Source organism: Medicago sativa, chromosome 1, assembly GCF_051527215.1.
Source record: "Medicago sativa cultivar Bolivia chromosome 1, Bolivia_mono, whole genome shotgun sequence".
Classification (NCBI taxonomy): Eukaryota; Viridiplantae; Streptophyta; class Magnoliopsida; order Fabales; family Fabaceae; genus Medicago; species Medicago sativa.
Genome location: NC_140749.1, coordinates 14,763,831 through 14,782,156, shown reverse-complemented (window position 1 = coordinate 14,782,156; position 18,326 = coordinate 14,763,831). Strand labels below are relative to the sequence as shown.

General features: G+C 34.9%; 1 protein-coding gene, 1 long non-coding RNA gene and 2 pseudogenes across 2 annotated transcripts; 1 reads left to right on the top strand and 3 right to left on the bottom strand.

Annotated features, from left to right (window-relative positions):
* Window positions 1–4,637: 4,637 nt before the first annotated feature.
* On the bottom strand, window positions 4,638–5,917 carry LOC146952972 (rust resistance kinase Lr10 pseudogene; annotated as a pseudogene).
* A 2-nt stretch (window positions 5,918–5,919) lies between these two features.
* On the bottom strand, window positions 5,920–9,695 carry LOC146952971 (putative wall-associated receptor kinase-like 16). The gene is made up of 3 exons (XM_085707288.1): window positions 8,806–9,695; window positions 7,648–7,809; window positions 5,920–7,329 (listed from the first exon to the last, which is right to left on the bottom strand). The coding sequence occupies exons 1-3, from the start codon at window positions 9,665–9,667 to the stop codon at window positions 6,119–6,121; spliced, it is 2,235 nt and encodes a 744-aa protein (XP_085563414.1). The 5' UTR covers window positions 9,668–9,695; the 3' UTR covers window positions 5,920–6,118.
* Window positions 9,696–11,552: 1,857 nt separating this feature from the next.
* Window positions 11,553–12,981, top strand: LOC146952970 (uncharacterized; annotated as a pseudogene).
* A 1,071-nt stretch (window positions 12,982–14,052) lies between these two features.
* LOC146952969 (uncharacterized) lies at window positions 14,053–15,141 on the bottom strand. Its single transcript, XR_015007973.1, has 3 exons — window positions 15,066–15,141; window positions 14,689–14,943; window positions 14,053–14,334 (listed from the first exon to the last, which is right to left on the bottom strand). It is a non-coding gene; the product is annotated as an uncharacterized LOC146952969 (long non-coding RNA).
* Between the last annotated feature and the right edge of the window lie 3,185 nt (window positions 15,142–18,326).

The following is an 18,326-nucleotide window of genomic DNA, read 5'->3' as shown; positions in this document are numbered from 1 at the left end:
AGCAGCGAAGGTGTTTTTGATTGAAAGCCTGCAAAGGTCAAAAATTTGGATCTGATATTGTGAAAAGAAAAACGTTTGATGGTCAGGATATGATAGAGGCAGGATATGATATAAAGCTGGATAGAGATGGGATATGATAAAGACATGATAAACATTAATCCTATCATGTGTTTGATGCGCACATGATAACAAACATGATATCATTATAATTAAATGAAAAAATTGCTCTCATAATTAATTAAATATTATAAAAATGGAATGTTATTAATTATAGTAGAAAATACATGCTATCATTATTTTAAAAATGACAATATTTTAAAAATGGCAGAATATCAGGATAATAAATAAGGAATGATCTTCTAATCCCATCAGGATAATTTCTAACCCAGCCTATACTCAGGATAAAAATTACAAAGGAAAGTCAGGATAGGATAGGAAAATGGTTTATTTTATCCTATCCCTTTGGTGCATCAAACATTAGATTTAAGCAGGATATGATTAATGTATCATATCCTGTCTCCCTATCCTGACCATCAAACGCACGTATTATAAAATTTAGAAATAAAGTCGGTTTACAAAATTGACCCTAAATCACCCATCGTCGATAGATAAAAAAAAATGTGACCGTTAAAATTTGGGAAGGAGAGAAGAGAGATATGTGTGTTTGATGGTCAAGATAGGGAGACAGGATATGATACATTAATCATATCCTGCTTAAATTTCATGTTTGATGCACCAAAGGGATAAGATAAAATAAACCATTTTCCTATCCTATCCTGACTTTCCTTTGTAATTTCTATCCTAAGTATAGGCTGGGTTAGAAATTATCCTGATGGGATTAGAAGATCATTTCTTATTTATTATCCTGATATTCTGCCTTTTTTAAAATATTGTCATTTTTAAAATAATGATAGCATGTATTTTCTATTATAATTAATAACATGCCATTTTTATAATATTTAATTAATTATGAGAGCAATTTTTTCATTTAATTATAATGATATCATGTTTGTTATCATGTGCGCATCAAACAAATGATAGGATTAATGTTGATCATGTCCTTATCATATCCTATCTCTATCCAACTTTATATCATATCCTGCCTCTATCCTATCCTGACCGTCAAACGGAGTCAATAGTTAAGTGGTCATTTAACAAAAAGATCTTATATTTTTTTAAAATTGTAGTAGTTAAATATTTAGATAAATGCGTTTTGAATAAGGGGTTTTTGGTAAGGTTGGAACTGCTTATCAAATAAACTATAGGACATATTTTAATAATTTATACATACTTTTTTGCTTGATTTGTGGTTGGATGGGGTCGGTTTGTGTGAAAGATGTAGCAGGCCAAAACGCATAATAGAAAATGAAATTCATAATACAAAATGGGCAAAAAATGCATAGCCGCCAAATGCCAAAATGTCTCATGCACTCGACGGACAGACTAAAGCATTCTGCACTTCTGTGCGAAAAAATAGGGTTAACCCTTAGGCTTTGCGTGCGAGGTTGGAGGGGAAGGGAGCAGGGACGGATCCAGACATTTATTATACGTGGAGCTAAAATTTTGAAGAAACAATAATGCAAATTATATTAAAAATAAGAAGAGTTCTTTCTACCATATACAAATTTGCACATGTTAAGAAATTTAAAATGGTAAGTTTGTCTTATAACTTGTGTATTTTATATTAAATATATAACTTTTTAATAAACAATTGGTGTTTTTCAATGGAAGTTATTTCCTTTGTGCATGCGGTGCATCCATATCAGGCACATCAATATCATGCTTATTGCAAATTTTAATAACTTTAGATATAAATTCTTCTCATCCCTCATTCCTCATTTCTTATAATTATTTTTTGGTATCATTAACAAGTGACAAAGCATTCAAAAGATCTTATTTTTAACATGTATTTTATTTATTAAAAAAAAGGAAAATTTCATGTGGAGCTTTAGCTCCACATTGCTCTCAAATGGATCCGCCCCTGGAAGGGAGGGGGAGGATTTGGAAAGAAAAAAAAAACGAATAAGTGGAAGAAATATAGGACATTGGGAGGAGGGGCTTTGGGGGGACTTATTTTTCTTCAAAATATAAAATCCTCTTCATTCGAGAGAACTAAAAAATCATATTGGATGAGGGTTTTGGGAGGTTTGAGAGGGTTTATATGAATTCTTCAAATTTAATATATGTTGTTATAATATTTTTAAAATTAAAAATATATTAATCATAAACATTAATTTATCACTCTTTAAAAATTACTTTTTTAAAAAATGTGAAAGATTTCTCAATTTTCCCCAACATTTCTCTCTGACCAAAGTCCTTCATCTCCCTCCCCTCCAAACTCCCAAACAAAGCCTTAGGAAACACTTAAGATACCTCGAGGAAACATTGAGCACATTTTCGAGGTTTGGAAATTGAAGATTTCAACCTTAGAAACAAGAAGTAAAGATTCAATTCATCCTTGTCATGTGTATTTTTATATTTTCCATTGTTGTTCTTTGCAAAACCCATGAAGACCTAATTTTTTTTTATAGATTAGGATTGTAAGTGCATGTTCTCTCCACTAGTTAGTCTAGCTTGGTTTTGATTAGATGCCAAAATTAAGATCAAGTAGAATTGAATGTAGAAGAGTATCCCGCATGTTTCTATCATCTCACCCTAAGCTATCCTTCAAATAATTATGCTTTACGTTTTCTGCACTTAGTAAACAACACTATGGTAATTATGAATCTATTCACTTCTTTGAAAAAACCTATTTTTTTTCCTTCAGGTGTTGGTAAATTAATTAACTGAATCGATTAAGTTTTTCAAAAATGCTTTTAAAAACATCTGTGCCAAGAGTAAATCGATTCATATTCATTTTATTATAATTTTTTTCAAGAAGCGAAACTAGCCTACTGAAATATGTATAAAAGAAAATCGAACTTGAGACCTGGTGAATCGATTCATTGCTTTCAAAATCACTTTTATGTATATTTATGCATCATGTGAATCAATTCATAATGTTTAATAAGAATTGATTCACTTTGTTAAAACGGTATTTTTAATAAGCTGACTGATTCTATTATTTTCAAAGTATATATAAATCTTAACACACCCACTTTTTAAATAATTATACTTTATCACTTTCTTTTCTCAAAATACAATACTAGGGCTCTAGGAAAATACAATCTAATGTTGACTCTGTTGTCAAATACAATCTGATGTACTTTTTTTTTTGTGGTGGCCGGGGTTTGAACCCCGGACCCTGCATATTTTATGCATTGTCCATAACAACTGAGCTAAGCTCACGAGGACACAATCTGATGTACTTGATGCACCATCAAACTTGACGTAGACAGAAGCGAAGACTAGCAATCGCAAAACCTAGATTAAAAAGAAACAAGTTTGTAAGCGACAAACTTGTGAAGATAGGGTTCCAAAATCCACCATAATTTGAGAAAACTCTCTGAAATTTTATTGAATGAATAAATTGTCTCTCTCGCTACAACTTAAGTGTTTAAATACGAAGGAAACCCTAATGGACCGAAAATCCAAAACAAAATAAAACAAAAATTATTAAAATTAGTTTGAAATAATAATATTAAGGATTCTCTCTTACATTAGTCTCCTCCACCTCTGAAGAACTCAACCCCGAGTTCTCATTTTGATTAAGAGCTTTATGTGCGTGATATTCATAGATGTCTTCTACATTGAAAATTTTAACTCTCTGCCATTTTGATAAAGAGCTTCATCTGCGTTGTCCATCTGACATTTATCCCTCATGGGAGGAAAACCGTTTGGTAATTCACATGTGATAAACTTTTTGAAATCTCCTAGGATTTCTAGAACTTCTTCTCGAATTGACACTTCCACTTTAACAACATTAATCAGTCATTTTCTCGCCACTGGACAAAGGGACGTTTCTTTAACAGCTTCGTCAAGTTCCTTTTCATTCTGTGTCATTACCAAGAAACTAGATTTCTTTTATCTTGGGCTCCTAAAAGGGTAAAACTGGAATCATAGAAATATTGTGTGTACCCCATGTAAACCTTATCACATTATCATGTCCCAGATAAGTAATATCATTATCAAACTGCCACGGTTTACCAAGTTAATTATGACAAACATCCATATCAAGAACATCACAAAATACTTCTTCTCTATAATGTTAATGGAGATAGAAACTCTGCATGATATAGTGTTACTCGAACCTGAAATCCCTTGATCACCTAACCTAGTGTGTATGGCTTCTCACAAAGTTACGTGGATAACTTAAAAGAATCTACTCATTTATAAGACATTAGATTCTCCGCTCTGCCACTATCAACGTTCACGTTACACACTTTGTTCTTAACTGAAAAATGTGTTTTGAACAAGTTCTTGTGCTGCCCTTCATCATTGGATGATGGTAAGTGGTAACATCCTCTACAACGCAAAAGTTACCCTCTCATCAGATTCCTCCTCAATAAACTCAACTCCTGCATACTCAGCATCCTCGATAGTAGGTTTCTCTCTTTCTTCCTCTCCTTCCTTTTCTATCCCAACCACAACGACTCTCCTTGATGGACTAACATTTGATCTTTGATCTTTTCCATTAGATCGATAACAAGTAGAGCTAATGAAGTCACTCGACATGGAATATTGGTTTGATATGTTGTTTAATCTCTCAAAATTACTTCACCTGGATACATGGTAGGCTCAGAAGGCATTTCAAGCTTTTCAATATCTCCTTCAAGCATCTCCACTACTTTAGTCATCGATGGACAATCATTTGGCTTCAATTGTATACACCAAAGAGCGACAATGGTCATCTTCTTTACGATTTTCATATCCTCCTCTGTGACATCTTCTTTTTCAAGTTGATCATAAATCCAAAAGGGAAAATAAATCTGGTCTGAATCCTCTGCATTGGAATTAAGGTTTTTCCTCTTGCTTGCCATCTCCATCAAAAGCATACCAAAACTATAAACATCAGCCTTATACGACAACTCCGCCAATATTATTGTAGAACAACTCTGGAGCCATATATCCAATTGTACCTCTTGCTGTGGTCATTGTGACGATGCTATTCTCTACCGGATGTAGCTTTGCCAATCCAAAGTCAAATATTTTAGGGATAAAATTCTCATCAAGTAGGATATTGTGGGGCTTGATATCAAAATGTAACATCTTCATTCAACATCCATGGTGGAGATAAGCAATCCCACGAGCTATTCCAATTGAAATATCATAAATTTAATTGTAGCTTAAGTTTATACTCCCTTCTCCAGAGAAAATAAATTTATGAAGAGAACCATATCGCATGAACACATGGATAAGAGCATGTTTTGATCCATCAATACAAAATCCAAGTAATTAATTGCACCACATTCAAATGATGTGTCCTTCCAATGGTTGCTACTTCATTTATAAAATCTTGCCCATTACCTTTTGCTTTTCCCAACATCTTGATTGCCACACAAGGGCCGCTACGTAGGTTCCCTTTAAACACAGTGCCCATGACTCCTTCTCCCAAATTTTCTTTGAAACCTTTTGCCATTTTCTTAATTTCTTTGTACGAGTATCTAATTTGGCATCAAGTTGTTTTCTTGTTGTAAATATATTTCAATACATTTTAAAGTTGCAATGATTTCTAAGCCATTGCTTGTAAGTTCAAGTAAAACAATTCAATATTTCAATACATTTTTTTTTTGCTTTCGCACCGGTTTTCGACGCACCAAAGGTGGACGACTAATCCGACTCGTGCGTAGAGGCATGCGCACTGGCCAAGCGTTGTTACCCCAGGAATCGAACCCGGTATTCCCCGGGTACGACCTTGGAAGGAGCTCCTTGCCACTGGAGCCCAAACAACTTGGTTAATATTACGTTGGTTTAAATAGAACTAGACTCGAATACATTACCAGGACTTATTGAATTACATACATGACTTAAAAAACATGGTTGAGAGGAGAGACCTCAATAACATGACTTAAAAACAGTACCAGGACTTATTGAATTACATACATGTAATGGGTATTATGAAATCAAAATTACAAAATTTACGGGTCAATCGTACACAATATAAAATCTGATTACAAATCATTTCAAAATCAATCAAACAAAAATAGAAGTACACATATTTCAACATGTCATGTCACAATCATCTTCCATCATCCATGGCAATCAAAGGATGAGCTTTTAAGCTATCATACCCAGTATATCCAAGGTTATAGCTATCACCAATTTCATTATAAATGCTACAAGATGCCTCATGAAGTAAGCGTTGACTCTCCTCAAAATTCAGGTCTGTATCATTCCAAGGATGCTTCTCCATTAACCTTATACCATCCAACTCCATTGCCACTTCCTTCATACTAGGTCTTTCCTCACCTTGAAGTCTCAAACACTTTGCTGCAAGAATAGCAACCTCCTTAATCTCTTTCTTGTTTTCATCGTTCAAGATACCAGCTTGAATAGCTTCAAAAATTCGATCTTGTTTTAAACAAGACAGAAAGTTCATAGCAAGACTTGTTTTCTCTTCAGGCCTATTGAAAGAAATAGGTTTGTCCCCTGTTAAGAGCTCTGCAAGAACTACACCAAAACTATAAACATCACTTTTCTCAGTTAATTTATGTGTTTGCATATACTCCGGATCTAAATATCCAAGAGTTCCTTGTACCACTGTTGCTATCTCGGTTTGATCAAGTGGAACCAGTCTTGAAGCTCCAAAATCGGAAACTTTTGCAGTGTAATTGTCATCCAAGAGAATATTGGTGCTCTTAACATCTCTATGGATAATTGGAATTGATGCAGATGAATGTAGATACGATAAAGCTCCAGCTGTCTCTGCTGCTATCCTTAAACGTGTTTCCCATGTTGGATTATTTATTTTATTCTTAGTATTTTGTATGAAATCGAAAAGTGTACCGTGGCTAACGAATTCATAGACCAAGGAAGGAACTTCTGTTTCTAAACAACACCCTAAAAGTTTGACAACATTCCTATGATTTATTTGGGACAGAACAACTACCTCATTAATGAATTGCTCGATCTGATTTGCGTCTATTATTTTGGATTTTTTGACAGCGATGATTTTTTTATCGGGTAAAACTCCTTTGAAAACTGTACCGAAACCTCCTCTTCCAATGATTAAGCTTTCGTCGTAGTTGTTGGTAGCTTTTTTAAGTTCCTTTTCTGTGAATATCTGGGCTGATTGAGATGTGTCTTCTCTTGTAGAGAGTTGTTGTAGCAAAATGAAACCACCATTTTGTTGGAAAAATTTTTGCTTTAGTTTCATGAGTTTTCTTTTTTGGTATATCAAGCATAGAGATGAAATCGCCACAAATAGAATAATAATTCCAGCACTTGATCCTGCATTTCAAATGTATCAAAGTCAATTCTGAAACACTTCTGCAAATTAAATATCAAAAGCTAACTGGTTTAACACATTTATCTCGCAACCCTTAAATTCTTCAGAGAAAATAAATTCTGATAATTAGAAGTTCGACTTTAAGTTAAGAAAATTTGACCAAAAATTATACTGGTGTCGGTCATGAAACTCTACATTAATTCAACTTAATTTAAAACAAGTGATATATATATATATATATATATATATATATATATATATATATATATATATATATATTTTGAATTGAAAGCAAATTTGGGATATCCTTAGAGGCTTACCTATGACAACCTTGGTAACTACATCTTGTGTATGACACCCTCCTTCCCTTGTTCCATTTCCGGATTTCCCCTTCGGACAAAAACATTTGTAATATCCATCAATGTTGTGACAATGATCTTTATTTATGCATGTGTTATTCCCTGTCTTACATTCGTCAATGTCTGCAAGTGTACATAACAGAAAAAATCAATGTATTATCCAAAATAGATATAGTAAGAAATTAGGTGGGACACTACATTATCCCATGAGATTAACTCAATTAGTTGGGACAATAAATGAGTTCGAACCCAGACAACCTCTTATTCAGCTTTAAGAAAAGGTAAATTTTTAACCACTATAGACAATTTGACCCAAAAAAAAAAAGTAAAAAATGAAGAGATTATTTGCTGTTTACGAAGATATAAAAAGAGATATATTGAAATGTCAAGTAACCGTGTACCATCAGACAAAAAAAAAAGTAACCGTGTACCACAAGGTTGACGAGTTATCTTACAATCAAGTGACCTCACGAGAAACAGGCTGAAGAATTAATTTAAAAAATGAAATCACTTAATTTTAACAAATTAAAGAAAAGTCATCTACACTGTTAACCAACTAGAGTATGATGTGTCGTAATTATGGATTCTAACTGTATATTAGTGTAACTGAATTTTCTTTAATCTGATGTGTCAAAATTATGGATTCTAAAAATAAAACTCTATAAAATATGTGTGGTTCGTTTCCATATTTAAAACTCTTAAATATATTCTAGTCTTCACAAGAGAGAAAATTTATTTTTTTATTTTATAGTCACAGTAATATTTTCTGAAATTATAGTATTATAATATGCAAATCATGATGTTTGATTTTTTCTTATGAAATAGAGACCATGTAAACTAGTTCTAAGATGTAACCAAAAAAAACTAGTTCTAAGATAAACTTCCCAATGTTTAACGAATTAGCAATCATCGTCTGAAGCTCGACACACAATTGTGAGGTCCAGTTCAAACATGGGTAAAGATATATATAACAATATCGGTTGAGTTGAACTTCTTGGACAAAAATATATATGTATAATTTCTGGGACCATAAAAGTCTGTTTTAAACTATATAGATTAATTTTCAGATAATGATTTTTGTCAAAAAAATAATTATATGTAGATGATGAATTAAATTACCTTTGCAGCCATCTGGATGATACGGATTTCCTTCAAAACCATCCTTACATTTGCATCGGTAACCAAAATCAATGTCCTTATCATCACAATCACTATTCTTATTGCAAGCATAATCATCTTCACCCTTTGAAGCATTACAATTTTTACTTCCAACACTCCAATCAAGAATCATTGGAAGCATCTTAAAAGGAAAATTGTCCAAATGAGAAACATTAAATTTATAATATCCATTTTTAACAACAAAAGAATAGCTACATCCCAAAGATTCCGTGGAATTAAGAAAATCATATGATTGTATACTTATATTCCTCATCATGGGAGGAATATCAACTTGACAACAACCAATACCAGAACATGTTCCATTTTCAATTCTGTTTCGCTTACCGTAACATCTTGTTAAGCAACCGGTGGAGTATATTTCGTTGTCAAAAATGTCGTTGAGATAACTGTAACTATCACAACCAACTGTTAAAAACTTGTTTTCTTTGCGTGATATGCTGAACCCAGCAGTGTCTAAATATGAGTCATTATAATTTTTGCTACCACAATAGCGGGAGACAAAAAACGACACTTCAATTTGTCCTTCGACGATGCTTATGTTGGAAACTTCTAAATTACCCAAAACTAATTTTTTGTTGTTTTCACATGTGAGATTAAATTTGGGCTCTAGAAAACAGGTTCCTTGATTTGGTATTGATGAATTGGATATTCCAAATGGAAATGGAATTTTGACATCTCCACATGTGTTTTTACAACCGGGTAGGGATGAAGAAAAGGATTCATTGGATGCAAATACTGTTACAATGGTTATTATTACTATTAAAATTTGGCATAGTTGTGTGAGCTTTGTGTTTTGTTTCATTGTGTTTGTTTCAATTGACTAGTTCCTTGCATTGTTTTGTAGTTTTGTTGCTTATTTATATGTGATATTTAAAATATATTATATTGTTTCTTTGTGACTTTGGTTGTTAATGAAGTTTCCTTAACATGGAAAAATATTTTAAATGACCCATGTGGTCAAAAAAAGATCAACCCACCATACTTACAGTCAAAAGAAGAGCACTCCACTTTGTGACTGTGCCGTGTGTAATGATTAACCATTGCATATTTTAAGTGAATATGTGTGTGAAGTCATATGACACCCTTTCAAAAAGTATTGTTTGTAGAGGCCAAACATATATTGTGAGGTTTAATACACTTTAGGTTCCCTTTTTAAAAAGAAAAATAAGTTTTGATCCTCCATTTTAAAGTCATTGTTTCTAATTATGTGGTCTTTTCATGTAGTAACACTTATTGGAACGCAGTTAATGGCCAAGGGGCGGATGGGAATTTAAATTTGGCCATCTAATTTGTCTCGTATCATCCTACTTTATGTGATTTATACGCAAGGCATAACAAAATTAAGCGAACTTGTCCGCTTTGTCATCGCTATACTAACATATTATCGATCGAAAAAGTGTTTATATATGAAGGAAATATTTTTTTGGTTTTCTTACAGGTTCTGTTTGAGGAAATAATATTTGAGACCTATCAGACATTATATATTGTTGTTCTTGCAAAAAGCATTTCAGGGTCACCTTCTCGACGATGTGTCAGGTACAAGGTCATAGAGTTAAGTGTGTGTGTGTGTGTAGGATCAAGGATCCTCACTTTTGCTTGTTGGGGACTCAATCATGGTCTTCCTTCTTGGAGGACCATTCCACGGTCTCTCATGTTTATTTGATCCAAATGGATCATTTTCTAAGTTAGTAGACACATGTTCTCTCTTTTTTTGGCTTTCATTACTCGGCGACGATGTGGTCCTATTTGGTAATTGGTCCTTTATTACGGCTATAGGCCAATGGATATCATGTCATAAGCCGATCAAGTATGTTATGAATATGGAAGTACATAAGCCTCCAAGCACAATGTTTTTTGGATATTATCCGGGTTACCAAATCAGTGTGATCTTTCTCGACGGTAATTCTGTTTTTATTTAGGCCCCTCAAAACTGTATATTGTGGAGAAATGTGTTGTCGAAAGCCTTTCTAACATGGATAAAATTATGTCGAGTAAGAAATTAATGACATCTGCTGAAGTGGAGGCTATCCAAAACGTCTTTACTTTATGTGTTTGGTGTAAGGGTGAATTGTCCATTGTCATCAACACCCTTGCATATCACCGATTTTCCTCTACAAAATTTCACCTTTACGCATTTGGATCCTCCTAGTGTTGTCTTACTCATTTGTGTTGTTCCTTAATACATAAACTGATAGAATATTCTTGTCATTAATCAATAGTATTATTGTAATTATTTATAATTAATTCTATTTATGTATAGGTTTGACTAAACCTATTATTATTGTATATATATGTACCTTACAAAACATTAATGAGACAAGAAAGCAATTTTACAATATCACGTTACTATTCATCCTCTTTCATGGTATCACGAGCTCGTCCATTTCCAGCGTGACCACTTGCCGCCGCCTGTTCTTCCATAACACAAGCCGCACAAGCCACAATCAGGCTCACTGCCGCGCTGCCCACTGCCGCGCCGCCCACCGCTTGCCGGATTCCGGTCAACCCCTTTTCTGTTCTGTTTGCACAAATCCGGCCCTTCCTTTGTTTTGTGCGATTCCAGTTTCTCTGTTGTGATTCAATTTAGAGTTTCTGTCACTGCACTCTTGTGGCTGCATCGGATTTTGTTTCATTTACAATTTCAGATTCTGTTTCAATTGTGTGCAGTCGCTGCACTTCGCCTCACCACTGTTAACATGTCTTCCGCTTCTGCCATGTCATCCGCCGCCGCTTCAACGCTCTCTGCTACTGCTCCGGCAAAATCAGATTTTCATCCGGCCCTTGCCGTCACCAACATCAAAACTAGCATTCATTTTGTGCTCGAATTGGAGAAGGATCACTACACCATGTGGGTTGAATTGTTTGAGGTTCATGCTCGTGCCCACAAGGTTATCGACCACATCATTCCTCAACCCGGGAAAGAGAAACCTGCTTGCACTGATGCTACTTTTGAAATGTGGACAATTCTTGATTCAACTGTTCTTCAATGGATCTATTCCACCATCTCTTTTGATCTTCTTACCACCATAATGGAAAAAGGATCCACCGCCATGGCTGCCTGGAAACGTTTGCCTGATATCTTTGAGGACAATCAAAACTCCCGTGTTGTTTCCCTTAAACAAGATTTTTCATCCACTCGCATGGAGGATTTCCCTAATGTTTCTGCATATTTTAAGCAACTTTCTAATCAGTTGAAGAACGTTGGAGCACCAGTCAGCAGTCACCGATTGGTCCTTCAACTCGTGTCCAGAATGTCTGAGCCGTACCGTGGGGTTGCCACTTTGATTCGCCAGAGTAACCCTTTGCCATCATTTTTTTCAGGCTTGCTCCGTGCTCACCTTAGAAGAATCCGGCTTGGCAAAAATGCACAACACTAGTTCTCCCACTGCATTGCACAATGCCGTTCCACGAGACTCAGATGATTCCCCCCAGCAGTGCTCCAATCGTTCTCAGAACAACCGCTCTAGTTCCGGCCGCAACCGCAACAATCAGACTCGCACCGGAGGACGTGGACAGTGCGGTGGTTCCCAGTCTAATGGTCCTTCCTGGACGCCTCAGCCATGGCAGCAGCCTCAGTACCCCCTGGTCTCCTTCGGGTTGGACCCCACCTCCTTGGAGTGTGCCTCCATGCCCTTATCCTACATCTCAGTGGAATCGCCCCATCGGTCCTTCGAGGCAACCAAGCATCCTAGGCCAGCGTCCTCAGGCTCACACTACCACGGCTTCACCAACTCCCACTGATATTGCAGCAGCTATGCACACCATGTCCCTCACTCCTCCAAACAACACATGGTACATGGACACTGGAGCTTCGTCCCATACAGCGGCATCCCAAGGTAATCTCTCGTCTTATTGTAATTTGAGTCATTTAAATCAGAAACTGGTTGTTGGCAATGGACAAGGTATTCCAATTAAAGGGTCTGGTCACCCAACCATACCTACATCTCACAAACACAAAACCTTAGACCTTAACCATGTCTTACACACACCACATATTATTAAAAATTTGATTTCTGTGCGACAACTCACTACTGACAATAATGTTTCTGTTTCTTTTGATCCATTTGGTTTCTCGGTATTTGATTTTCAGACGGGGATTCCTCTCATGAGATGTAATAGCCTTGGTGATCTATACCCAATCACCTCTCCCTCTCATTTTGCTGGTCTTGCTTCTAGTCTCTGGCACAGACGTCTTGGCCATCCTAGTTCTTCCACTTTGCAGTCTCTTCATAGAAATAAGTTCATTAGTAGTGAACATTTGAATTCTAAAACTATTTGTAATTCATGTGCGTTTGGCAAACAGATTAAGTTGCCCTTTGATTCTTCCAAAAATGTTACTTTATTGCCCTTTGATATTTTACACAGTGATTTATGGACATCATCGATTTTAAGCACCTCTGGTCATCAGTATTATGTTTTATTTTTGGATGATTATTCTAATTTTTTGTGGACGTTCCCTATAAGTCACAAATCTCAAGTTTTTGAAATGTTCACTACACTTTCTAATCAAATTCGCACACAATTTTCCCAAACTGTCAAATGTTTTCAATGTGATAATAGGCGTGAATACAACAATACACTGTTTCATAAATATTGTGCTGATAATGGTCTTATTTTCCGTTTCTCTTGTCCTCACATTTCATCTCAAAATGGCAAAGCAAAACGTAAAATCACTACAAAAAAATGCGTGTTTTCCGGCGGCTAAAAAATGTATGTTCCGGCGGTTTTAGCCGCCACTATGTACAATTGTGGCATTTTAAAAAATGCCGAAATTTTGTCTGCCACAATGTTTAAAGCGGCAGTTTTTACGTAGCCGCCATGTTGTCCGCCGTTTTATACTTGGTTTAAAGTGGCGGTTATTTAATTGTATATAACGGCAATTTCAAACGCCATTATTTACATTATTGTGACAAAGCCAATAGGTGTTTCTGGCATTTTTGACTGCCGCAACTTGCAGAAAGTACCGGCGGTTTTAACCGCCAGAAATTACTCCCGAGACCTTTGCACGTAGCGGCATGTCCAACTGCCAGAATTTACTTCTGATATTTAATCATTTAGCTGCCACAATTGACAAAAAATGCCACAATGCTCAGAAAATTGAAATTATTTTATTTATAATATTATTATTTCATAGGAATATATAATTGTACATTTCTATATTTTGAACAAAATTAAAGGACAGACAAATTTTGAACATTGTCATTGATATAGTTATAATTCAACTCAAGTGGAGTTTGATACAAATTCCCATTCTCAAAATAAACAAGTCTCAAAATAAACAAGTCTCCAAACATAAAGTTACACAAACCATTGCTACCATCTTTAGCTATTCTCAAAATAACAAGTTTCAAAACATGAAAATGACTACACTACTGCTGTCACTAAAATTAGGACTCTCATGCGCATTGCTTTCATCTGATGATCTAGATATGTCATAGGTGTTTGAGATTCACTTCCTAAGTTTGATGCCTGCAAAAAAATATTATAATTGTTAACTCATATTAAGCAAGATATTATTGCCAATTCAACCACCTAAGCAAAGTAAAAGTTATTATCAAAGTAAAAGCTTGAAAGACAGTATTATCCAAAATCAATTTTTCATAATTGATGAATATAAAGATTGATGATGAAAAACTTAAAGAAATGCATTTAATTGATAAAAAAAGAATTAGCAGTATTTATTTCATTAGCCCAATAGCATTCAGATCCATTTTGTAAAATATCATCAAATAATATCAATGCTTCCAAAGCTTAATGTAGCGCCGGTACTACTCCAGAAAGACACATGCACAAAATCATAAATGCATTGAGTAGTTGTTATACCTGTTGTGTATCACTGGGAAATAAGGCAGCAACTAACTCTGGAGGCAGTGAACCACCTTCCTTCGCTTTAATGTAGCCAACAAGTGCTGTCATTTGAGCCTCCATAGTTGCAACCACATTTTGAACACGGACACTTAATTGTAAGTACATCAACAGGTTGATGTTCAAATGCAAAATTCAAAAAGTGAATTATCCCAATTTCATATTCAGGTGTGCCTAGTGGTTTGCAAATCCATGATTTATCAATTGACATGACTACAAAAAAAAAAATTAAATCATTGCATCTTAAGATTTATAACTACCAAATTTTAATAATCATTGATGATGAATTAAGATATAGCATGATAGTGTAAAGGTACAAGGAACGCATCTCATACCTCCTGCACAGTTTTGTGATTTCAGACGGCAATTTTGGTGCAGCGGCAATTAATGTGCTGACAGTTATAGCAGTTCTATGAGACAAACAGAAAATAAAGTGTTACAAGTATAGTACAGAACTAAGTGAAGTATATTAGAATCACAAGGAAACTAAAATCAACCTGACCAGGGAAATCAGAACAGTGGAAAGAAAGGCAAAACAATAACCAGAACATTATGATGCGAATTTTATTTTCCTAACTTCTGTCAGTAAAATTTCCAAACTCATGTTGACCATCATGAGTTGTTAACCTAAAGATCCTTTCCAAAAAACCTCTAGGAATAGTACTGTTATGAGCACCATGAAAAAATAGAGGGCAATGGACAAATATGACAATGTGGTGGATCACATGTCCCCCACCGTTGGGCAGAATATGATTGAAATTATAGACCTGACTTACAAACATCATGCATCTCCCATATCAAGAATTAAATTGTATGCATGATCCTCTATACTCTCATCACAATTTAAAAAGGCAATCACCTTCAAGATTAGATCATAAAGCGATTGAAAAAACTAACTCTCACAAAAGGTTGAAAAAAAACAGCAAGAAACTAAGAGCTTGTGGAAACCTTAGGAGAGAAAAAAAAGTTAAACACGTTGAGGTTGATATATTCAAATTAATACAATCTTTGTGTTATAGAAACCACTTACAACAGAAGCATGCTTCATTATTTTTTGAAAACTTAGTGATTGAAAATAAATCCAGAATAATGGTTTACACATTCCAAATTACATCATTACCAGGATGCTACAATATTTTCAAAGCAAAGTGTGTGATCGTCAAAAATATGAAATAAAACACCATTTCGTGTAAAACACTTCCATTTTATATTGAACGATAGTAATAAAAAAAATGAGGTAAAAAACATCAGTAAATGCCAACCTTGTAACCAAAAATACATAACCAGAACAGGGATATCATATCCATTAAGACCAACAATTGTGAAACCAATACAATGCAGAAAAGAAAGGCAAATCAATTCACAAAGTGTGTTTTTTTTTTTTTGAAATGGCAAATATTATTCTCGACAAGTCCGTGCAAGAAGCACTAAAAGACTCGCGGTAAAAGGGAAAAATACAATAAGATGCCGCGATTAAACGGGACACCAAAACAAAGAATAAAACCCCAAGAAAAACCACGGAAACATGTTGTGAGGCCGACGTATACAAGCCATAAAATGCCAGCATACTCCTGCGTCACACCCGAACCGGCCACCAAGAACCACACCAGCTAACCAACAAAGTGTTGTAACAACAGAAGCTGTCAGTTCAGCACAGAAACTAGCTCAGCAAAAACTCCCTAAGAGGCAGAACCGAAGGCAGCAGGGAAAAAAAAGGGACTCAGCTGAAGGCCTCACAAATAGCCAGCACAGACCGCTATACCACCAAGAAAACAGCAGCTAACAGCGGCCCAAACTACCAAAAAACTACCACCGCGTCACTTCCCTACGAAGGCACAATTGGGGGTTCCAGCACCATTCACAAAGTGTGTGTTGCTTGCTAGGTAATATATATACAATAATATCCCAATCCATGAAATCCAATTCCATGAAACACAACTACAGGTTCTAGAATCATGTCATCTTTGTTTAATAATACTGAGAGCTTTGAAACTTCAAATAATTAATTTATTAAACTAATTGCTATCTATGTTTTGTGTACTAGCAATTTCGCAGCAAACCTTCTCACATAACAATAGTTCAAGGTAAATCCATCATTTTTTTAAGAAATAAATCCATCATATTATTAAAACTTGTATTAAAAAAATTTATAGGTGCTAAATGGTACGGAATTCTGTTTTACGAAATTTGACGAACTTCCTATACGCACAGCATATCTTCTCATTTATTTTACTAAAAAATGGGAGATTAACCTAAACAAATATTAACACTAGATTAAAAATAATAATAAAAATACAGCACCCTTTTGTAGAAATAATAATAATAATAGTGATCATGTCCCTTAAATAAATTATAATATAGTGATCATGTCTCATACCATGGACAATAAAGGCCACTGGATTTACAATAAAAGGTCTTAAGAGATCAAACAACTCAAACAACTCATATCCATACCATTCAACATTATTAAAAAAAAAAAAAACTCATTCAACATTATTAAAAAAATAATTCATTATTCCTGATTTGGTTTTTAAGAAACAACTCAAACAAAACAAGAAATTTAAATAACTCATATCCTCATCAAATAACAGTGATGGGTCGCAGCTCTAGATCTTCCTGATTTGACAGCAAACCTCCTCAAATAACAGCAGTTTCACAAACCTCAGTTTTTCTACCAGTAAAACAAAAACAAAAAAAATCAAAAACGAAAACGAAAACAAATTCACAACAGCAGTAAATCTTCAATCATATAATCAAAACTGAAATCAAATCAAGAATAATACAAAGATGAGGGTTTGGGTATTTCAGATTAAGCAAACTTCATACTCACCAAGTTGAGAGAAGAGTTCGACAGGTACCACAGATGGAATCGATTTGCTGGAATTGATGGGTTTGGGTGTTTGAGGGTTTTGAAATCGGTTGAAGATTAGGAATCTACAGGTTTGAGGGAATCGAACGGGTTTGGGTGTTTGAGGGTTTTGGAATCAATTGAAAAAGATGGTTTGAAGATTCAGGAAGGAATCGAAGATTGATGGAAGGAATTGAAGGGATTGAAGGTTTGAAGATTAGGATGAGGTGAAAAGCATGGTGTTTTCAATTTTGGTAGTGATGGAAAAGGTTAGGTTTGGAATCGGTGAGAAAGTTTTTATGTTTTGTTATAAAATATTTTATTTTATGTTAAGAAGAAAAATATGGAGGGATTTTGTAAAAAATTGGGGAAAAAAAAAAAGGGAAGTTAGTGCGCCAATGATGTGGAGCTGAAAAATTAAAAAGGCTAATAGCGGCAGTCTAAAATGCCTCAATATACAATGTAAACTGTGCCATTATATTTTGTTACTGGCAGTTAAAGCCGCCGTAATGTACTGTATAAAGCGGCGGCTAGAAAAACTGCCGCAATACACCGGATATAGTGGCAGTTTACAGGGACCCCCGGTACAAAACCGCCAGAATTAACGCGTTTTTTTGTAGTGAATACGCACCATTAACAACATGATTCGCACTCTTCTCGCTCATTCGTTCGTTCCTCCCTCATTTTGTCATCATGCCCTTCAAATGGATACTTATCTTCTTAATATCCTTCCTCGAAAGAATTTGTC